Below are 23,623 nucleotides of genomic sequence, written 5' to 3' on the forward strand. Positions count from 1 at the left end.
CATATGTTGGCCTTTAAATTTTAGTTAGTTAAAATGAAAATTTACTTCCTCCGTCGCACTAGCCACATTTCAAATGCTCGGCAGCCACTGTTGAGCTTGGTGGTGGTAAGTGCTTACCAATAGGACTGTGCAGATGAGACATTTCCATTACTGTGGAAAGTTCTTTTGACGGAGCTCTTCTAAATGTTTCAGTTTATTTAGAAGAATATGTTAACCTAGTTGTATAGAAATTTTACCAGTGATTTAAAAATAGGCCCTGTTTTTATTACTGTTTTCAAAAATAGAGGAGGGTGGTAGAAGTTGAGATGACTGTAGTTTCAAATTCTACAGTGGAATGAAAAAGGACTTTTTACACTTTGACACTGTAGAAAGCATAGATTACTGTCAGATATTGTGATTAAATACTGTTAAGCTTTTCCCCAGATTTAGTGCCAGATACTAAACCTTAAACCGTAAGTGTTTTGGAAGTAAGGGACTTGGTGTTTATTAAATTCAGTTTTATCACAACCTAGAATGATTACAGTGTCGCTGAATCTATTTAATCATTGCCAATCTGAGACTTTAATCTTCACTTACTTGTTTAGTATCTTTCAGGAAATACTTTTTTTTAAAGCCCAAATTGGATACATGAAATGGTAGGATTCACTGCAGAAGTTAAGATAATGTAGGCCTTGTCCTTTAGAAGACCATAGATGTTTTTGACTAGTATCATTTACTTACCTTTAATTCTTAAACTATTCTCTTCATACTCTTTAATTAGCCTCATGTCTGTAATCCCTGTTTTTTATGACAATAGCATTTTTCTAATTCCAGAGAAATATGTTGAGAAACTTTTTGGAGTAAACAAAGATCGAATGTCAATGGACCAGATGGCTGTTCTCCTTGTTAGCAATATCAATGAAAGTAAAGGCCACAGTGAGTATATATGTCTGTCTCTCATTCAAAAGGACCTTATAGTTTAGGAGAGCACATTTTTTGGCATTATGTCCTCAGTGTGTTTAAAAAAAAAAAAGTCATTTCTGAGTAACACAATAGACTAAATTTAGCTCTTTTTTCAGTGTTGTTTGGGTAGCCTTCAAAACTATGAAAGACTAGTTCTGTTAACTAACAGTCTTTTCCTATCTACTTTAGCACCTCCATTTACAACCTACAAAGATAAAAGAAAGTGGAAGCCAAAGTTCTGGAGAAAACCTATTTCAGAGAATAATTTTAGTAGTGATGAGGAACAATCTACAGGACCAATTAAGTATGGTGAGAAGTAATTTAAGATCCCAAATCATTAAAAATTGTGGTGCTCAATCTTTGTCTAACATTTTACTAGTCTCTTAGTGTATTCTGCTAGCTCTTAAAAATTATCTCTTTTTTTTTTTTTTTAAATAGTAATGCCACTTGGCATTTTGAGGCAATCAGTCTTCCTTATGCAAGACTGCTCGTTATATTGCAGGACGTTTTGTATTCATGGCCCTTGTCTAGTAAACGTAAGGATCACTCTTTAGTAAATGTGACAGCTTTAGATATTGCTAAGCCTACTTGAGTGAGGAGAGGGGAGCAGTGTGGCTGCCTGGCCTGTGTCCTTCTTGAGCACAGGCGTTCTGTTTTATCTCATCTCGGAGTCTGTGTTTTCTGACATGCAGTAGCCTCACAGAATGAATGGATAAATGAACAAAGTAATATCTGAATGAGTGACTTATTGTCAAGCATATCTTGCACTGTAATCTTAAATTTACATATTTTGTTTACTATTTGTGGATTAGCAGATATGCTCTCGTGCTTATTTACATTAATGTAACACTTTTTCACTAATTTCAATATATTGGAATAAATCATCTTCAATTACAATTTTCTTTTAGAATTTAATGAATGTGAATTGTCAGATGATGTCACCCTTAGAGTAGGGAGGTCATTTTTCACTCTTAGAAGTGTCCTAGTTTGGACAATAAACTGTATGATCACTCTACCTGAAAGCTATGAGCTTTAGATTTTTTGATTATTTTAAAGATGAGGCCAATTGATTTTTTTCTTGAGTCTGTGGATTAGAGAAATTAGAAGCTAATAATACTTGTCCTTATAGCCTTCCAGCCGGAGAACCGAATAAATGTTCCAGCTTTGGATACAGTTGTCACTCCAGATGATGTCAGATACTTTACAAATGAGACTGATGACATTGCTAATTTAGAAGCAAGTGTGCTTGAAAATCCTTCTCATGTACAACTTTGGCTCAAGCTTGCATACAAGTACTTGAATCAAAATGAGGGGTAGGTCTCCTTCTGATCTTTGTATAAACTTTAGCACATTTATATTTTTATGTTTAAAGTTTATTTCGTTTCTGATAATCAGGTTTCCTTCCTAGTATCAATGGATCTCTGTGTTTTGACAAAGGAGAAAGCACTTTATTGTTTAAGAGCTATTAGAAAAAGTTTAAGATTAGCTCTTGAGTTATGTGCATGATTAGTGTATAGTTAATAAATTAGCTACAGTTTTTAACTTTAGTAGACTCTTATTTCAAAGTAGTATTAGTTAAAATGGTAAATTCTGAGTGGTCTAAAAATTAATTATAGGGCTTTTTAGTAAGTCAGGTAATCATAATCTCTTAATAAAATTATGGTAAAATCACAGTGGAATAGATTAAATTTTATGTCAATTTTCATTTGGAGATTTAAAGCTTATCTAAGAACTTCTAAATTCTAGTGAATTGACTTTTTTCTGTGTGGTATTATATATGTTCAAATAAGATAAATAGTGATTTATCTCAAAAGTGACAGCTCCTATAACACAAGTGTATTTTCTAACTCCTGCTTGTTGATAGGATTGCCGAGAATAATCTTTTATTACCAGGAGTAATCTTTTGTTACTATAGTTTTAGAATTTTAATAGTTCACTTTTTGGTTTTTTTTTAAACAGCCTACTCTATCTTAAAACTTGGAATAAAAACTTTTTTAAGGTAGCACTACAGAATGCTAATACATCACACATACCTGAACATGGGGCTTGTTTAACTTGACTTGTGTGTCATTTTCATGTTAATGGGATAAGTTACAGTGTTTTCTTTTCTGACTCATTGACTGAGTGAAGGCCAACAAAACTGTACATAATTTTATGAATAGGATCTGAGAGACAATTATCTTCTCCAAGAGATAGCAAGACCTTGACTGCTGAAAAGAACTATTATATTGAAAGCTTTGATTATTTTGTGCTGGCAGTAGCTGGCCTTGAGGGGGAATTGTTTAACTTTTCCCATTCCCAGACCAGTGCACATCATAAAAGGTATTGCTGAATATGGACATAAAGCACATTTGAAGTTTGATAATCTAGTGGTTTTATAACACTGTGTTTTTGTCTGGTAAATGCTCCTTGAACATCCACTTTAAAAGGAATTGTTGGGCCTGTGGGAAGGCAGGGCCTTTTTGGGACAGATGTGATTTAAAATCCTAATCTACCTCCCTTTGTCATAGGTTATTCTAGCCTTATGGAAAGTTCTAATAGAAAATGGAATTAAAAAGTTGACTTATTAGACTAGATTGATTTAAAAGTATTTTCAAGCGTTAAAGGAAAAAAAAAGATGCTCCTGCTTTTTCTTTTAAACATGTAGGCTGTGTTCAGAGTCTCTGGATTCTGCTTTAAATGTTCTGGCTCGAGCTTTGGAAAACAACAAAGACAATCCAGAAATTTGGTGCCATTACCTCAGATTGTTCTCAAAAAGAGGAACCAAGGAAGAGGTGCAGGAAATGTGTGAAACAGCTGTTGAATATGCTCCTGATTATCAAAGTTTTTGGACAGTGAGTAGAAAAGATAAAGTCGTGTGTATGAGACATACCATAATTCTTTAGGTCATCTTAAATATTGATATGTAGCTTAATAGATCATATGTTTTATCTGCATCAGATATAATAATAGCCTTACTCTCACTGTCTAGTAGCCTCTTCTCTAAATCAGAAAATATTTAGTGAAGAGGTGATTTGTTGTTGTTGTTGTTCACTTTATCAGTAATGAAAAAATATAAACATTTAAAAACATTTACACTTCCCTATTAAGTAGTTTTAGTTTGGGCAAAGTGAAGTAAATTTTTTGCAAAGCACCTGAAAATAATTTAAAATTTTTTTTGTTTATTTGTATGACATTTTTATGGAAGCCATGAAACATTTTGATTTTTTATTATCTGTCCTCATAACTTATGGAAATAATCTTAATCTGTAAATCATACTAATATTGAACCTTGCCAAGTTGAAAAGGTTTGGTGAAAAAAATGGGTTTTTCCTCATTCTTACTGTCAGATCTATTACTTACTTGCTAACTGAAATTTAGAACAAAGAGATTTGAATAACATGATATCCCTTAATAAATGAACTTGCCACTCTCACTCTCACTCTCCTAACTCAGTTATTGAATAGATTTGGACAGTGGAAGGTGCTTGAATTTTTTTAACCCGGAGCCTTGTACCAAAGTTGATGCTATTGATCACCACATGTTATAGGGTGAAATGTTTTTCCTTAAAGTTGTTTGGACTTCAAAGGACCTCTTAGTTTCATGATTAAGTCTTTTTATTATTTTGCCACATATTTCTTCCATGCATACTATCTCAATATTTATATACAGTCACACAGCTGAGCAATACAAATTGTGTGTGATCATAAACGCGAGCTTTTAGCAATCCATCATGGTCTTGCTGCCGTTTACCCGTTGATTAAAGGAGAGGAGAGGTGAAGTTGCTTCAGTGATAATTCTGAGTGTGTATCTGTATTGTTTTAGTTTTCATCCGGTTCCACTTTCCAACTTGTAGAAGGGGAAATCTAGGTATAGCACTGGAAGATGAGTTCATACGTATTTGTAATTATCCTTTTTACAGGAGTTGAATTTTTACTGTGAGACAGTTTCTTAATGAAATGTGAGAAATCTGTAGTTGTAGTTTATTCCTATGAAGCAGAAATAATCACATGAAATCCCTTTGGTCAGTTTCTGCACCTAGAAAGCACCTTTGAAGAAAAGGATTACGTATGTGAGAGGATGGTGGAGTTCCTGATGGGAGCAGCCAAGCAGGAAACATCGGATATTCTGTCCTTTCAGCTTTTAGAGGCTCTTCTGTTTAGAGTTCAGCTACACATATTTACTGGAAGATGCCAAAGTGCACTTGCAATTTTACAGGTAAACATTTATTACAGCATTTAGTTACATTTTGTAGGGAATTTTTTAAAGGTTTAAAACAGTATAGGTAGCATTGTTTAATGATAAGTACACAGGCTTTAGATTTGAATCTTTTTTTTCTACTTACTAGTAAATTGTGTGAATTAGGGGAAGTTTATGACTGTTTACTTCTTTGCTTAGTGGGAATACTCTTTTTTAGAGTGTTGATAAGGCTTAAATGAAAATGGTATATGTTGAATACCCACCAGAATAAATGTCAGTATTTAAACCATAAGGGGAAAAATTAGTCCATAGTGAAAATTTTCTGTATGGATTTGGTGGGTTTTTCTTGTGTGTGTAGGGGTGTGTGTGTGTGTGTGTGTTTAACTGTTTTTATTGTACTAGATTTTGAATATCAAGACACTTAAAATGTACAAGTAAATAATTTTTTCATTAATTATGTCATAAACTTTAGCATAGTTAAAATTATGTTAATCTTGTATCGATATCTCTAAAGAGTTTTTTTCGTTAAAAAATTTGTGACTATCAAAATTTTGACTTAGGTGTTTAAGAACCATGCCAAAGAAATAAAACAATTTTAATCTTCTTTGCCTTTACAGTTGAATCTTATTAGGAATATTTTTAAAAACACCTTCAGATTATTTTTCCATTTTACCTAGAATGCATTGAAATTGGCTAATGATGGAATAGTAGCTGAATACCTTAAAACAAGTGATCGATGTTTGGCATGGCTGGCCTACATACATCTTGTTGAATTCAGCGTTCTCCCTTCAAAATTTTATGATCCATCTAATGCCAATCCTTCAAGAATTGTTAACATAGAACCATTTGTAATGCCATGGCAAGCAGTTCAAGATGTAAAGACTAATCCTGACATGTTGTTAGCGGTTTTTGAAGGTAAGGATAAGTGTTTCTGAATTATTTAGAACACCAACTTGTCCTTTATTATGATTCTTTATAATTAAGTGAAACAAATTTATCTATTAGAGTTGTAGTTTTCACACTTCATTATATAAATGCTTAAAAGGTTGAGGGTTGAGTCAGGTAAGATGGGCATTGGCATCTGTGAAAGCCAGGAACTGCACTACATGACATAATTAGTTTTTATGCTTGTGGCAGAGGATATCAGCTGAATACGTACATAATATGGCTTGTATAGGTTCAATGATCTGATTGAATCATAGAACCAGGTACATTTTGTGAAGCAGTCTATGAAGGGGAAAGTTAAAAGACTGCGTCTTATTTTTTCAAGTAATTAATATTCTCTCCATCAGTCAGTGAGTTCGATCGCTGCTACATACTGAGGTATCTGCTATGGAATAAGGTCTAAAGCCTTTTCCATTCTATTATATTTAGTAAGTATATAACCCACTTAGAAGGTAAAGTCTGTACATCTGATATAACTATTAAATGTATAAGGCCATATAACTGTGTATTAGTATATAGTCTAAATTCTGTACTTAGAGGAGAGTTCTGTGGTTCAGAGAATTACATGGTACAGGCCGTAAATCTGAAGGGAAGAAATTATTGTAGGTTGGGGCATGATCAGGGACGTATTCTTAGAAGAAGTAGGACTTGGAGCTGGACCTTGAAGCTTGACTGTGATGTGACCAACAAGGTGGGCCTCCTCAAAGATGGGACTCTTGTCTTATTTCTTTATCTCTCAAGGGCCTGTAATGTCTGGCATTGTACTGAGTGCTTAGTAAATGTTTATTGAATGAACCAGAGGAGAAAGGAAGGAAAAGAAGGCCATTCCTGTTAGAGGAGCTAAGTAAACAGAAACAACAGGTAGGGGTTGGTGCAGTGGATTTGAAGGGAGAGTCCTTATCAGAGTGAGACTTTTGTGCTGGAGAATAGTAGGAATTAAGCTTGATAAGTGGAATGATAACAGATTTTCAGGAACTTTGGAATGTAGTAGACTTGGTGGCAGTAGAGTTTCTTTAAGGAAGAAGGGAAGGGAGGGAGGGAGGAAGGAAGGAGGGGAGGAAGGAGGGAAGGAAGAAAGTGTTGGAGAGAAATGATACCAAGGGTAAGAAAATCAACCAGAAACTGATGGCCGTAACTGAGGCACACAAAAAAAGAAACCCAGAAAAGAGTGTATGCGTTGGAGACATTTTAGTTACCACATAGAGACAGGGGACAGATCAGGTGTCAGGGAAGAAGAGAAGAAATAGTCAAAGATGATTTCAGGGTTTTGAGATTGGGAAAAGGAAAGTTGGTGAATTAAGAGACTGATTTTGGTAGTAGGAGTGGTATTTGTGAATGATAATTGGTCACCCAAGTGGAAATGCTTGTTGGCAGAAGGAAATAAGGAAGTATAAACGGACAATTATAGATAGAGAAATGTATTTGAAAATTATCAACACAGAAATTGTGTTAGATAGTGCTTTAGAGTTTTTTATGTGCTCTTGCAGTAAGTTATTCAATAGTTGAAGCTATGAGATTTCCTTTGAGGAAATAAAGATTTCAAAGTATAGCAGAAAGAGGAAAAAGAGAAAATTGAGACAGTGAATGAGACCAAGAGAAAATATAAATAGTCACTTGGAAGCAGAGGCAAGAAGAAATTAAAAAGAAGAGGAAGAACATTATCAAATGCTAATCATATAAAATGAATGTAGAGATAGTGTTTGTTTAGATAGGATCCATGTAAGTGAACTTCGGAAGTGCTGTTTCAGAATGACATTCACTTTTAAACTCAGCAAATCTGGGAAGTCATACCTGACTGGGCAAGGAGGAAATGGTGAGAGTTGTGCAGAGGGAAACAGTGGAGGACCATTCTCTAAGAAGCAGCAAGATCAAGTAAAGGACTCTTTACAAAGGGATAAGTGTTTTAAAGAAGTAAGGAAAAGACCTAGTTTAGGGGGAGACATTTAAATGGCTATAGATTAAATGCAGGATACTTGTTTAGGTGTGAGAGCTTGTATTGGATATTGTATTCTTAACAGGAAGATGAGGGTAAGAGACTACATTTTTTTTATGAGTTTGGAGATATCTGAAATTCCTTCTTACGTGTGAAAGCCGAGAGTTTAGTAAAGGTGAATAAGGTGATGATCAAACAAAAGAATAGGCTGTCTGAGATTTTACACAGTCAAATAATTCATTCAGTGTTTGATTCATGTTATTGTAATGTTTTTGAATAGATGCGGTGAAAGCTTGCACAGATGAGAGCCTTACTGTTGAGGAAAGAGTAGAGGTCTGTGTTCCACTTTACACAAACATGATTGCTTTGCACCAGCTTCTCAAGAGGTAAAACTTAATTGACAAGCAGTTAACCTTGTATTAAAAATGGATTCTTTCATGTGTTTAGATGTGTGTTTTTCTTGTGAAGGTACGAGGCCGCAGTGGAGCTGTGTAAATGTTTATTGGAATCATGTCCCATGAACTGCCAGTTGTTGGAATCACTTGTTGCTTTATACTTGAAAACACATCAGCACGACAAAGCCAGGACAGTGTGGCTTACTGCATTTGAAAGAAATCCTCAGAATGCAGAGGTTTTTTATCATATGTGCAAATTCTTCATCTTGCAGGTAAAAAAAAAAAAAAGACTCATAATTCTTAAATATGGTATTTTTATGTTTCACATTTTCTTACTCATTTTTTAAGATATTTCAGGCGTCATCCTCTCCAGGATACTTTTCCTGATCCTAACCGTTAGGTATTTCTCCCTGCCTTAATACCCCGTGGATAGTTCTTTACCATTGTACTTAATCACATCACCTTGTAATTTTGTTTATAGTTGTTTTATATACTTTGCTGAGAACTCCAAGGATAAGGACCATGTCTTATTCCAGTTTAGAGTCTCCCACCCCCAACACCTAGCATAATGCCAAACATGTAACAGGGCTTAATAGATAAATGGTGAAAATGGTGAGTGAAGCTTGAGCCCGTGGTATACTGAGTGTTAAACCGTTTGATGGTTTGTTCAGTTTAATTTGGAGATCAGAATACGGAAGTCATCTCTACCCATACTTACTCAAAAACCTAATATAATCTGATTTTTTGGTGGAGGAGTGAGGGCAGGGGGGAGGGGAAGATTTCTGCCCTTGAAAGCCTAATGTATATTCTTCCTTCTCTTTTTAAAATAGGATCAAGGAGATAATCTTCTTCCATTTTTGCGGAAATTTATTGCATCCTTCTTTAAACCTGGGTTTGAGAAGTACAGTAACTTGGATCTGTTTCGGTAAGTTTGTAGAACTCTTGATTTGTAGAAGAATGAGAAACAGCATAGCTCAGTGGAAAGATCACCAGCTTTTTGGTGTATGACATTTTAGGCTGATTTTTTTTTTTAAGATAACTTGAACATGCTCTTGCAAAACTGTTACAAGGGCAGTAGAATTTATTAAAAATGGACACAAAATGTAAGATGCTTTATATTCTTTGGATTAATAAGGCCACTAATGAAGGAAGTTACATATTAACGCCATAGTAGTTCATTCTGCTTTTAATGTATTGTCATTGTCGATTGTAACACTTAATACTGTAGCAACAAATTATCCTGACAGTCTCAGTGATTTTTGATACAATGAGTTTTAATTTATTGGATTGGCGATCTAAAGTAGATGTAAATAATTTGCCCTTTAAAAAAAAATTCTAAAGAGAATTGCTTTAACTTCTGAAGTGTTGTTGAGTAGATGCTTTGGAAGATTCTTTTCTCGACCATGGCTTTCTCAGTAACACAGAGCCTTGTGTTTATTACCTTTATTTGCTTCCTTGTGAGTTCTTGTTCTAACAACAATAGGAGGCCACAGCAGGTCATAAAGAATGGTTTTTTAGGAGGCTTTTTAAAGTTCTCTTCCTTCTTCCTCCTCATCTCTCTATAGGAATTAGCAAACTTTTTTCCTAAAGGGCCAGGTAGTAAATATTTTGGGCTTGCAAGCCATATGGCCTGTCACTACTGGTTAACTGTGCTCCTGTAGCAAGAAGGCAGCCATAGACAGTATGTAAATGAGTGGGCTCGGCTGTGTTCCAATAAAAGTTTATTTATGAAAATAAGTGTAGTTTGCTGATCATAAGTAAAACAGCATCAAAAGGAAAATATTTCTTACGGCATACTTCTATTATTTTATGTTAGGAAGAACTGAGAGGAGGAAGGTGTAAGCTGAATATCTCCTAAAAATATTCTTGTGGAAAATACTGATAAGTGAAGATAAAATCTTGGATTTATACAGCAAGTCTAATGCTTGTGTGTATTTTTCCTTGGAGCTGTCTCTGTGTATCCCACCCCACACCCCCACCCCATATAGCAGTGTTGTATAAAAACCTATTTTAAAAAATAACCCACATTTTGTCAAGTCTGTGGTCTATCCACTCAGGAATATTTTGTGAACATGGCAGTTTTATTTGCGATTTGGCAATAAAGTTTGGGGTCACTATTCTTTCCTAGTCTTGAGTCTTTACAGCTGTCCTCTTATGGTAGCCAGTTTACTGACATAGTGATTTTAATACTCTTTCTGAAATTCTTTCTGCTCTGCTAAGTCTAGATTAATATCTTACAATTAATTACAAAAGAATAATTTGAAATGCAAATTAGCAGAAAGAATTAAACTAGTCTATAAGAAATTTAGAAGTTGTTCAGCTTCTCCATGCTGTTTTTTCCAGTTTAAATTAGATTGCTTTAATGTCTCAGGCTCAAGCAAAGGAGAAATTCAAGGCTGAACCAAACTTTTTTACAGACTTGCTGGTTCTGGTCTTCCTTTGGGCAGGGAGGTAATTGTTTTAACTTAGGATGCTGCCGGTTTGTGCCGTGGTCAGTGACCTGCAGACCTTCTTGATGCCAGCTTAATGCAGCGGAATAAGTATGTGTCAATAAAAACTTGAAAGTGGCCTGCCTCCTGATAATCTCATCATTGACTAAGTCATCTCCTTTTAGTATTTTTTTCGTGGAAATAATCTTAATTCATAACCAAGAATTATGAGAAATAGGTATCCTGTTCTTAGTTTATTTAGAAAATTTGAAGTTCTTATTTACAGAGTGTGCATTCCTGTTAACTTAGGAAATCTTTTTTGAATTACATATGAAGAGAATGGTAGTAAGTGAGCATTTTCATCATTGCTATACTTACTCGTATTGATACAAATTTTTAAAATTTATGAAAGAGCCTAAGCTTATTAATAGGAGAAAGTCAATGCTCTTAATAGGTTCAAAAATTTTTTTTAATTTCATGAGAAGAAATTGTAAAGCAAAGTACTTAGAACTGTAATATTTAGAGTTGGATTCTATCATTTCCTATGTATTGTTTAGTATAAGTTATATATATATATGTATAATTTTATATATATATAATTATATGTATAAATTATATATATATATGTATACATATTTATATGTAGAATTTAGTATACAGACAGAAAGAGCTAAATGGGATAATTTTCATGTGTTTCAAATCAATTTGAAGATTAGTAGATAGCCATAAAAGTTAGCTTGGGGATCTCATTCACCTTACTGAAGTTAGCCTAGCCATAGTCTTAGATAGATTAAAGTTACCTCTTCTTCCTTACCTCAGTTTTCAGTGGAGAGAGCCAGTATTCTTAGAAGTCAAGTGATTCGCTCATGGTAATGGAGCTAGGTGTGGCCAAGTCAGGGTGATAACCTGACTTCTAGCAGTTCCATTTCTTCCCTTTCTTATAGTCACTGTCCAGCCTCCCCTGCCCCTTTATAGCCTCTCCAGTCCATTAAAACTTTGTCCCTTGAAATAATTCTTAAATCCAGTGCAAACAGTTAAATTAGATTGTCATTGCTGAGGTTAGTGTATTTCTTTAAAAACATCCTTCCTTAAGATGCAGGTAATGTTATACACAGATTCAGATATATCGGGGGGGATTCCTGAGTTAGTCAAAGTCAAATAAATATTTTTACTGATTGACTTCTTAGAGTCTTTAATATCCTAATCTTTTTTGTGGCTTTTTAAGAGGGGGCTATAATTTGCAGATTTCTCATCTTATTTGATTATAGACCTCTTTTTGACAAGTGCCTTTTGGGTCAGTATGTTACAGAATGCACTTTAATATCATGTCTAAAATTAAACATACAGTGGTATGCGTGCGTATGTATGTGAGGGAGAATTGTTTTCAGGTACCAAGTTCTGTAACTCAGAATTTTTTTTTTTTAACAAGGAAATACAGATTTTGTGGGAAAATTTTAGATACTTGGTAGACTCATTTGTTCTTTTTTAAAATTGGGTTAAATTAGATGACTGTGGTGGTTTGTTTAATTTGGGGGATAAATTTTTTAAAATTCATTTTAGGAGAGGTTTTATTCATGTAGAATATAGAATAATAAATATGTAATGCTAGAGATGTGACCGAAGTGGTATGGTACACATGTAAAAATAAAGTCTCATTACCCAGTTAAGTATTTCACGGAAATTTAAGTTGAAACTGAGGGTTTAAGTATTAGTAATTCATATGTGCATAGATATACTTTTAAACAGTGTGACTTTTTTCTTTTCCAGGTATCTCTTAAATATCCCAGGACCACTTGACATTCCAGCCCGTTTATGTAAAGGGAATTTTGATGATGAAACATTTAACCACCAAGTTCCTTATTTGTGGCTGATTTACTGGTGAGACATTATCTACTGTGGAGAGAAATGTTGCCTACTAGGCTTGCCTTTGTTGTTACTGAATTACACTGTGTGAAAATTAACCTGATGTTAAAATCATTGAAGCAAAATTGAAGGGATGCTAAGGTTTGTATTATTGAAGAAGAAAGGTCAAAAGAAGGATTCCATTGTAATAATATCTGTGATGTTTAAAGTAAACTCTGTCATTCCTTTACCTAATTGAATTGAGCTGTGGACATAAAATATGTTTTCCTTCGTTTTTTTAAACAGCCTTTGTCATCCTCTTCAAGCAAGTATTAAAGAGACAGTGGAGGCCTATGAGGCAGCGTTAGGAGTGGCCATGAGATCTGACATAGTGCAGAAGATTTGGATGGAGTAAGTTCAGTCCCTCCCAGTAGGAATGGGATTTGGTCCTACTAAGCAGTGCTTTAGTAGAATATTTCTGATTCTCATCACTGCAGATTGTATTTGTTGAACTGTCATTTTCATCTAATTCCAATTATTTGTAATTCAATTCAAAATTTTTCTTCTCATGAATTATAAAGTGTGTTGTTTACATTTTAAAAAATTGGTAAAATGGTAAATTTTATGATAGGTATGTTTTACCATAATGAAAAAAAAAAGAAGAAAAGAATGGGATTTGGAATAAGGGGATATGATGGGGGAAGGGGTGGTTGGCTTTCTTGTTAGAGAATTACTGACTTAATTATTCTAAATGATAATATTTTTCTTTTGACAGTTATCTTGTCTTTGCCAATAATAGAGCTGCTGGATCCAGAAACAAAGTCCAAGAATTCAAATTTTTTACTGATTTAGTGAATAGATGTTTGGTTACAGTCCCTGCCCGATACCCCATTCCTTTTAGCAGTGCTGATTACTGGTCCAACTATGAATTTCATAATAGGGTAAGAACTTAAAGCTTTTTCTTTATGTATTTTACAAAATGAGGGGACTTATGTGATAGCAAAACTCCTGTTTAATACCAAGAGAGCTTTTCCTAGGACCACTTTACTAGCATTTGCTATTATTCTTGACCTTGTTTTCTGTCTCTTCAAAATCTAGGAACAGAGCTCTTTAGGTTTCAGTTAAGATGAAATATGACTATTGATTATGTTCTGTTTAAGAATATTTAACATTGGAGCACAAGTGAAGAGATGTTATTTTTAATGCATATTAAAAAAGAAAGATCAAAAGAAGTAGTTGTAATGATAATGTCTTGCTTGAGTAATTGGAAATTTTACTAAAGGAAAAATTCCTTCAAGATAAGTAAGAATGGGCTTACGTGTTATAGCTATTCTTTATCAGTATTTTGTCAAGCAAATATAACTATACATAGGACATAAGAAAGCTGAAATCAGATGCTGTTTAGAATTTTTAAGAGTAGAATCTGAATGTTGATTTATTTATAAGGTCATCTTCTTACAGGCAATGAACAAAGGGTTTTTCTTAAATTGCTTTATTTTCAGAGACCCCTTTTCATTCAGTGCAGTGGAGGCTGAAAGTTCCTACTAAAGCTGGTGTAGACTAAAAACATCTCTGTTTTTTTAATTTATTTTTTGGTGGGGCGGTTTTGTTGCTAATCGGGATAACCAATTATTATGCTTTGTACTTCTATGCCATTCTTTATCCCAGGATCTCAAACCACTTTGTGGACATTAAGCCATTTACACACGGGCATTCCATGAGCAAGATGTGGCAGGTATTCTTAGCCCTATGGCTTGCCCAGCTATACAGCGAGTAAAGGTAGCCTCAGGAATGACAACCCGGACTCCTGGCTTCTTGTCAGTGTTCTCAGTCCATGGCTCTCATCACTAGACCATATTTCCTAATTCATATTTGGAAAGTCACTAATAAAATTAATGGTAGGAATTGTAACTCACAGCATCATGCATTATTATAATTTGTACATTCATGTCTTAAAGACCATTTTGTTTTTCTCATTAAAACATGTAGATAATTGGATTTCACATTTTGTTGCATTCCTTTTTCCCCCCTCAACCTTTACAGGTTATTTTCTTTTATTTGAGCTGTGTTCCAAAGACCCAGCATTCCAAAACCTTGGAACGGTTTTGCTCAATTATGCCAACTAATTCTGGACTTGCACTGAGGTAAGAAAAAATAAAATTCTTTTGGTTCTCAGCTCAGTAGAATAGGCTCTTCATATAAAATTATTCTTGAAAACTTGCTAAGAACATTCTGTTCTTCCACTGTTTGATATGGTACTAGTTTAATTTCAGAGTTGTTAAGTCATATGCAGTTATTCATGTAAAAATCTGGTCACATTGGAAAACTGCAGATTGTAAGGGGGCTTATAATTCAAGTAAAGTTCGCCTGTGTCCCCTAAGCATACACTGTCTGTCCTTGGTGCTTGTATTACAAGCAGTAAGTGTATTTTACAGACGAATATTACCTAAGAGGTCTTTATTAGTGTTACAGAGAGAAACAGCCACCTATATATATATGTGTATTTTTTTTTTTTGGTTACTGTGACTTATTTTCATGTAGGTCAGTCATTCTCAAATATTAGCATGCATCAGATTCTCCTGGGATGCTCATTTCACATGCACGTTCCTGAGCTAGAGCTCTCAAACCACATTTGAGAAACACTTATCCATGGATTTCTTACATTCAGTTAGAAGGAGATTTCTGAGCATTTCTTTATAGTTTCTCAGCTCTGATAGAATAAAACCCATTTTAACCCTCAAGAATTTTGCTTTTTGATTCAGAAAGTTACCCTGCATGCTAACTAATGCTTTGGCTTCTTCTTGTGCAGCCATTTCCACTGCATCAGTTGTCTTAAGTTTCTAAGTTTGTTTTATGGGTTATAAGGTACCTAAAATATTTATCAAATATTCACTTGTATTTTTAAAATATTTACATTATACTTAGCATGCATTATGGGAAAATAGTATAAGAAACTGAAAAAAATTTAAAAGCCTAAGGCTGTGACAGAAATAGCCATAGCTTTTCATAATAAAACTTCTTAGTAAGCATGCTAGTCTGCCAAAGTCAATTACAGAAATTTGTGTTATAAAGCATCACCTTTGGTAAGCATGTGGAATAGAAAAATGTGGTGATGTTTTGACTAGTTTCTATAATGATGGGCGTTTTGGAATATAAGTAGTTTAATTGTTGGTTTTGTTGGTAAAGCTCCCCTTTTGTGTTTTGATACTTCGGATTTCACTGTGGTCATCCTTCTCCTTTTCTTCAGAATAGAGAACTTAATTAGTTACTGTACTTACGACATGTTAGCTCAGGAAACATTCACAAATAAGTATACTCTGTTAAAAAAAAAAAAAGAAAAGAAAAACACCAGGAATTTGCATTAATACATCAATTCATTGTTTTAGAAAATTTGGGAAGATGAAACATGTAGAATATAATTTGGAGAGGATGCTTTAGTATCCTGTAGGAATATGTGGGCCTTATTTTAATTTGTTGAAGATGGCATGGGTCTTGACTAGGCCTTTTGCTAGTCTGCGTATTTCTTTCCCAGGGTGATTTTTGTAAGAGGCATTGTCAAATACTTGCTGAATGGCCTTGATGTAATTTAACTGACCAGAAACTGTACCTCGTCTGACACTGTGCTCTTAGAGCAGACTTGGGGTTCCCTACACTTGCAGTGCTTTTGCTCATTTCCCTGAATGTACTTTACAGGCTGCTTCAACACGAATGGGAAGAAAGCAATGTTCAGATTCTGAAACTTCAAGCCAAGATGTTTACATATAATATCCCAACATGCCTGGCCACCTGGAAAATGTAATGCAACAATCCTGTACATGTTTTTATAGCTATTGCTTTATTTATAAGGTTTGCTCCAGACAGGTAAATCTGAAATGACATCTTTTTTTTTTTTTTTCCCAACCTGGACAGATCTCTACTCTCATTTAGATTTTTTTGGGGGGGGGGCACCTGCTGAGGTTTTATACTGAATGTGAGGGAGTGATCGTTAACAATTGCTTCTAGAAGCAAAATGAACAGAATTTCAGTTTTCCTGGAAGGAGAACATTCAGATAACATTATGTTATCAAACAAATCTGTTGCACACATTTTAAGACCATCTCTTTTGAAATGCAGGGTTTCGCCCTGTTATAATCTAATGTCTTCTTTCTTTTAAAGGTGTTAGTGCCAAATATTTTTTACTAGTAATTATGTATATTTTTCATGAACGTTATTTATGTTCAAAACATGGTCTTCTTTATTATTGTAAAGTTGATAAAAATTGTTGAATTTTTCTTTTCACTATAGGTTACCCTCCTTGGAAGTTTAGCCTGTTACTTTCAGGAAGTTTTGTACTCAAATTCCCACAGTCAGTATTCTGCCAGTGGTAGTATCTCATTTTGTTAGAAGATATATAAATTTTTCTTTCCCTTTTCTATATTCCTTTTTTTTCTTAGAGCCATTGCTGCTGAGATTGTTCTAAAGGGACAAAGAGAGGTAAGCCATGATTGACTATCAGATGGCCCCCCCCTTTTAAAAATAGTTATTCTGCCCTTTTTTTTGACTTCTCAGTTTAAAAGGGTTAAAGCATAGACGTTAACATTTTAAGGACTCTAAATGTTAGGAAACTCTCAAACCTAACATAACCATTTTGTTTTAAATGTTACTATATTATGAAGTACAATTCAAATGGTTAGGATTATGAAGGTGTTTTTCATCACGTTTCCTGATGGAATTGTGTGTGTATCTATCTTATAGGTCCACCGTTTATATCAGAGAGCCTTACAGAAGTTACCTCTTTGTGCATCACTGTGGAAAGATGTAATGCGTTTTATCTTTTATTTCATCTTGAAGTTTTCCTATAAATTTTCTGCATGTGCCATATCCATTGATGTGGTAATGCTCAAAATCTAGCTTAGTCTTACTTCTATGCTTCCCTGTCTTTTACAGCAACTCTTGTTTGAAGCATCAGAAGGAGGTAAAACTGATAACCTGAGAAAACTAGTTTCCAAGTGCCAAGAGATTGGAGTCAGCCTAAATGAGCTCTTAAATTTAAACAGTTACAAAACAGAAAGCAAGAATCACTGAACACTGGGTGCAGTCAGTTCTAAGTCCTTATAATAATTGCCAAAATTATTTGAATGATTCTTCGAGATTAGGCTGGTCCCTGGCTAAGGTCTGCGTAAGGCAGACAAGCATTACTGATCATATCAAGGCCCCCACGATATCCTGTCCTCAAAACCGGAAGCAATGAACATGACCCTCTTCGGTTGGATAAATGAACTTCCTGTCTGGCCTGCTTCTGGGCCCTGCCAGATTCTCATAACATCATGTACGTAAGTATAGTTCCTCAAAGTGACTGACATTTATTTTCATTTTGCTTTGTTTTTGTTTTCATTTTTTACTTTCCCCCCCTTCCTTTACGTTGTGCTATACCTGATTCACTTGACACTCTCTGATGCCTGAGAGATTCTTGTTTGGATTTAATTTCCAGGGCTGTGTTTACAGTAAAAAGCCGGCAGTCCCTTTTAGTTTTCCCCTCTTTAAACCTTTTGAGATTCTTCATTTCAGGATTTAAAACTTAAGCAGTCCATCTTAAGGAAAGTGTAACTGCCATGGCCACAAATCTGCTAGTTGCACTTGAATGCTCTAACAGGGTTGTTTATTGCCCTTCCTACGTTCTGGACTCCTTGCCGAGACTGTTTAACCTGAAGATTAAAGAAACTATTGCAAATGCCAGTGCATCAGAACCTAAGAGTGGTCAAATATTATGTGCAATTTTTTTGTAAAGAAATTTTAATTTATAATAAAGTTTAACAGTTTAAAGAACAGTTAATATTTGAACGGCTTTGTATTGCAATACTACTTTGTAGTATTAAAATTGTTTATGAAAAATATTTTTAATATAAGTTAACTTTTTGAAAACCGTTGCTGTCTTTATTCACTTTTCCCATTCCGGTGGGAAAGGGTTGAAGTTGGAGACAGGGATATTGACTACAACTGTGTCAGTGCTTTCCATCCTAAACCTGCTTTCCCGTAAAAACATTCCAGCCACTTTTAAAATTCATGAGAAGATGGGTCCTTTTCTATTTTGAGGACAATAAACCAGATAGGTTTGCACTACCATTAAATTCACCGTCCTCGAGACCACAGTGTTTAGAAAGTATCTTCAACTATAGATTGAATGATTTGCTTAGTGACGTGCTGTCTTATGTCGCGTATCAGTAGGATCAGATGTAAAGCCGACCTTGCTTTTGTTTTAGTTTGGTTGGTTTTGAGTCTATAGTGGGTTGTCTGCACCTGGTAGAAAAATTGTTAAGGACACACATACACTGCCACAAACTGGTCTTACAGCTACAAGGCAATCTAATTGTTGGGGGCCAAGCAACAGCCCTGTGAAATACTAGGCAAATTTGTACATCTGTACATTTTTATAATGCTTAGTCAAAATAAAACCATGTTTTGAGACTCTGCTAATGTGTCTGCCAGACAGTGCATATTTGGCTAGTAAGTGCTGTTTGGTGAGGTCAGGAACAGAACCTGTTTGTCTGGTGTCTTTCATTAAACCACAAAGCAGCTAAGTGGTTTTTCTCTAAAACTAAAGAAATTTGGGTGGAAGATAGTAATCCCAGAAGGGTGTTCCTCCATCATATGCATTTAACTGTTTAATCTTGAAAGCTGCTCTGATTATTTGAAAACTAGTTAGGTGCTTGGAACACTGTTTCCAGTCTGTCCCCCCCATAGTGTAACAGTACTGATGTTAATTGAAATGTCTCAATAGTTTTTTTTTGGAGACAGTGCTAAGTTTTGAACTTTTGCATAGCCTAAAACCTACCATTTGTTGCATGAACAATTCCATCAGCAGTAACGTTTGCCTCTTTAAAGAGAAAGAATACCTCGCATTGGCGCGTGCGGCTGCAAGGTCCCGCCACGCAGGCTGCGCCAGCCCCAGGGGTCCCGGTTCACATGTTCACAGTGGCGCAGGCAGAGGCTCAGCATGCATGTCAAGCAGCTGTTTCCTTTTTGATCAGTGGCCATGTTGCTAATTAAAATCATGGCGCTATCCTATAGAAATTACTTTGCCTTAAAGATGTCACCCTTTCTTCCTTTCATTTTACAAATCTACTTGAACCTCCACAAAAAAATTTAGCAAAGCCTGCTAACGAATGAGGTATAAGTTACTGTCATCCTTCCATATTCAGTTTTACTTGTTTTTTTAATGAAGTGCTTTCAACAAGAATTAGAATATTAAACAAAACTTGGGGTTAAAGTTGAGGAGTTACTGTAGTAACATGAATATAATATTTGATATACTCTATGACTGAAGGCTTTCTTTGGGCAAAGAAATGTTACACAGTGAGAAAAGATTAGTCATTGCGAACTGTAGTCCCTTGCACCCCCCAGCTCCTGTCGGGGGGAGAAACACAAAAGAGGCATTTTAGCCTGGGGTTTTTATCTCTGATAAAGGAAGTGGTGCGGCAGATTGCGGTGTATTTTTATGTGTTTTTCTCCATTTTAGAGAACAGCCTAATATTTCTATTTGCCTTTTAACGGAAAGTGGACCTTGTAACATTGTTGTCTCTGGATTATCTAAGGCGGTTTGCTTTCAATTAAAGGGCATATAAACCTACATCATAAAGCAAGCAAGAATCTCCAGGTGCAACATCTAAGAGCTAAAGGCACTGAGCAGACAAGTAAAAGGCGATTAAGACTGACAACAATGCAGAGGGACTTTATTGAAGAGTGTAGTTCAAATATTTATTTTTCAAGGTTGTTGAAAAAGTGGGAACATGTGGCTATAATACAAAACCAGGCCAATATTCTTGCTTAAAGCTGTCATGTGTTCACAGATAAGTCATAATTTCCTTAAGTCTGCTTTCATATCCCTGTGTTAACATCAGTGCAAGGGAAGGATGGGAAATTATGTTTAGTGACCTTGCAGGTTTGGGCATTATCGTTGCTTCCTCAGTACAAAGTAACAGTAATTATACAGAGTATTTTGGAAGAAGAGCTGTTCAAGAAGAGGCGGGCTTCTCTCAGGAGCGTTTTTTATATTCTTTTTTGGCCTTCATAATTGGTTCTGTATCTTTATCTTTCCAAGCTGTGGAACTTCTTAATGTAGGTGCTACAGCTGAGATGAAAAAAGGGTTTTCTCTTTATTTTTTTAAGTCTCTATTTCATAGATCACCCCAGATCCCCTGACTTGCTGCAGGTTTCTTCATTTGTGTGCTCACTGTTCCAGGGGCCAGTGAGCAAGCCACCAAAGGATGTGCGACCCTACCTACTTTCATCCCCTCCTCTCGCCACTGCTCACACAGCCTTCCTCAGTAGTAGTTGTGTGGGCCTGTCTTTCATAGATGGTAAAATGGATATCGAATTTATCTCCACTTTTTGTTTAGTGACCTTCACAAGAGGGACCCAACAACATGTTTTCAGAGGCCCCACCGTGGAGAGTCAGGTGGGTTTTCTTTCCAGAATCCATTTGAGGACTGTGCTAGACACGCTCAAAACAAGGATGAGTAAAGGGGTCCCCTCGTTTAACAGAACAGAAGAATGTCTGCCAAGGAAGCATCTCCGAAGAGGCTCCAAACTTGGGTTGGAGGTTGGAAGAGTCTTCCTGGATGGAAGTAGATTATTGGTGAAGTCATAAAATAGGAGGAGGGAAAGCTGAGGCTAGTAATACAATTTTCAGAAACTATGTGGCACTTAACACCTGGATACTGTAGAAGAGTTTGCACTGTTTAGAAACTGGTACATTTTTTTAAACTCCCTAAAAAGCTGCTTTGGCTTTGTGCTAATCCACGCACAACCGACCATCTGTTAGACGTGGAAAACCCCGCAGCAGACCCCAGGGCAGAGAAGGCCCAGATGAGCGTGACTGAGCAGCAGGTAGTCTTGCCAGGCCTAGACTAAGCAGCCTTGACATAGAGGGTCAGATCTGAGTTACAACTGCTGCTATTAGTTTTTTTTTTAACCTAACTTCGGATAATACATGAACAAAGTGCTACTTTCAGCATTTACCAGTGTCTACAACTTGGAGACCCTTGTTTCATTCCCACCAAAGGCTACAAAGTATATTCCATGACTCTGTTACGAAGCATGGTTATTTTTCTATTTATATGGAAGAACCACCTGGAGATGGCCCAGTCTTCAGTGCTTTAAACTGATTTTTCCAAATGACATACTTTAGCCCAATACCAGAAATGTTTCAGTCAACATGGAATTCGGTAATGGCAGAAATAAAATAGTTCAGTTGGGGAGCAAAGAATTTTACAAGGGCTTAGAAGGAATATGTGCTTCCCGGTTTCATCAAGAAAGCAGAAAATCCCAAATGTTGGAGGCCAATCCGACTGGTCCTAAGTGATGTGACTGGCTTTGTGGCGGGTGCTGGTGGGTCTGAATTTTTTCCCCCAGTTTAAAGACACAGCTTATTGCCTAGAATACAGTGAATAGAATGTTAAAAATACGTGAATCAATTGTATCACAAATACCGTTGGATAATGAATGTTTTGCTTTTATGCAAGGCTGTTCAGTAAATTTTGGAGGCTACCCAGAACAGAAACAAGTATGACTCTTCAAGGCCATCTTCATTGAATTAAGTAAAAGCCTGAATCCAAACATGAAAACTATTTGCACAGCTGTTCTAAGAGAGAATGTGCAGCATTTGCCCTTTACTTGGTAATTTGAAAGCTTCAAGATCGATTATCAATTCAGCCAGAATCAAAGGTGGGTTTACCATATCGTTGGGTCGATCAAGCAAATTAAATCTTGCAAATGTTCGCACCTAGTGATGTCAGCCTTGTGAAAGAGAATGATCGCCAACAGCCTAAGGGAGCCGGACCAATTAGGAAGGGTGGTGGAGGAGCTGGTGAGCTGTGTGCATTAATGGAGATAATCAGGACATCTACCGCCAAGGCCAAAACAAACACTCAGCTTGGCATGTCATAAAGTCAATCGTGAGACTGCCTGTGGATACATTTGGCCCTTTATGCTGGTTGAAATGGAGCTACAAAGGAATGGTTTCAGCAAACAGAGGAGTGTGAACCAATGTGAGTAATGAAGAAAGCCACGTATCTAAAAGACCTGGATATTAGATCGAGCTCCACCACTAGCTGTGTAATCATGACAGGCCATTTCATTGCTCCCTGTCTCTGTTTCCACATAAATAAAACAGGGAAATATCTGTACTTACTCAGGGGTGTTGAGAGATCATATAATAGAATTTATCTTAGAAAAAATAAGAGTGATGTTTTGAGTTTGGGGTCGTTTTCCAAAATTTTGAGGGCAAAGAGATGCTAGAAAATAACAGTTTGCTTTTTCAGACATAAATTCATTACCATCAGTTGGAGCATATGGCCCTACAAACTCCAGCGTGAGTTAATTGCTATCTCTAAAAAACACAATAGAGATCACTGCCGTCAGAATTCAGTGGCTCATTCCTGTTGTTATTGCCCAAATAACAGGTGAGACTATCCATTAGCAGATGGTCTGACTTTAGGTTACGTCAAAGGGGTCAATATGATGACTCTATTTTCAATTCTGAGGATTCTCAGCGTGTTGGCTGGGTTCTTTTTTTTTTTTTTTTTTTCTTTGTGGTGTAATGGAGGATGAAGACTAGTCCTTAACTCAGGACTTGATTTTCACTTGTTGATGGGTCTAGAAAGAGCATTCCTTGCTAGTTAAAAGTGCAGAGTAGCCAGTAATCCAAGCCACTTTCCACACTTTTTTATTGGAATTGCTTATGAAGGGCATGGCAGTGTTGACCAATTTAAGCTTGCAGGCAGGAGTAATAAAATGACCTAATGGGACACGAGAACTTGCATAAAGTTTGCACTACCCCCGAGCTGGAAGAGAACCTTCCAGGAACATACTTTTAAGAGAAGAGAATTGCCTTTTATTTTTTCTTCCTTTTCAACTATGATTTTACTTTATACTGTAATGAAGCCAAAACTGGTGGAAGTTCTGGTCCCAGTGATGGGAAG

The 23,623-nt window shown here is 35.8% G+C and overlaps 1 protein-coding gene across 1 annotated transcript in view; it reads left to right on the top strand.

The window, feature by feature from the left end:
• The window catches only part of ZFC3H1 (zinc finger C3H1-type containing), a 46,976-nt gene extending 28,410 nt beyond the window's left edge, over nucleotides 1–18,566 (top strand). Inside the window, exons 19-35 of the mRNA XM_006197829.3 lie at nucleotides 814–915; nucleotides 1,132–1,251; nucleotides 2,072–2,255; nucleotides 3,590–3,776; nucleotides 4,951–5,139; nucleotides 5,799–6,036; nucleotides 8,280–8,385; nucleotides 8,468–8,666; nucleotides 9,225–9,319; nucleotides 12,591–12,701; nucleotides 12,972–13,076; nucleotides 13,441–13,606; nucleotides 14,709–14,809; nucleotides 16,359–16,460; nucleotides 17,099–17,138; nucleotides 17,400–17,462; nucleotides 17,592–18,566. Coding sequence (XP_006197891.2) covers nucleotides 814–915; nucleotides 1,132–1,251; nucleotides 2,072–2,255; nucleotides 3,590–3,776; nucleotides 4,951–5,139; nucleotides 5,799–6,036; nucleotides 8,280–8,385; nucleotides 8,468–8,666; nucleotides 9,225–9,319; nucleotides 12,591–12,701; nucleotides 12,972–13,076; nucleotides 13,441–13,606; nucleotides 14,709–14,809; nucleotides 16,359–16,460; nucleotides 17,099–17,138; nucleotides 17,400–17,462; nucleotides 17,592–17,729 — 2,246 coding nt within the window. The 3' untranslated portion in view covers nucleotides 17,730–18,566. The remainder of the gene's footprint in view (nucleotides 1–813; nucleotides 916–1,131; nucleotides 1,252–2,071; nucleotides 2,256–3,589; nucleotides 3,777–4,950; nucleotides 5,140–5,798; nucleotides 6,037–8,279; nucleotides 8,386–8,467; nucleotides 8,667–9,224; nucleotides 9,320–12,590; nucleotides 12,702–12,971; nucleotides 13,077–13,440; nucleotides 13,607–14,708; nucleotides 14,810–16,358; nucleotides 16,461–17,098; nucleotides 17,139–17,399; nucleotides 17,463–17,591) is intronic.
• The last annotated feature ends 5,057 nt before the right edge of the window (nucleotides 18,567–23,623 follow it).

This window comes from Vicugna pacos, chromosome 12 (genome assembly GCF_048564905.1).
Source record: "Vicugna pacos chromosome 12, VicPac4, whole genome shotgun sequence".
Classification (NCBI taxonomy): Eukaryota; Metazoa; Chordata; class Mammalia; order Artiodactyla; family Camelidae; genus Vicugna; species Vicugna pacos.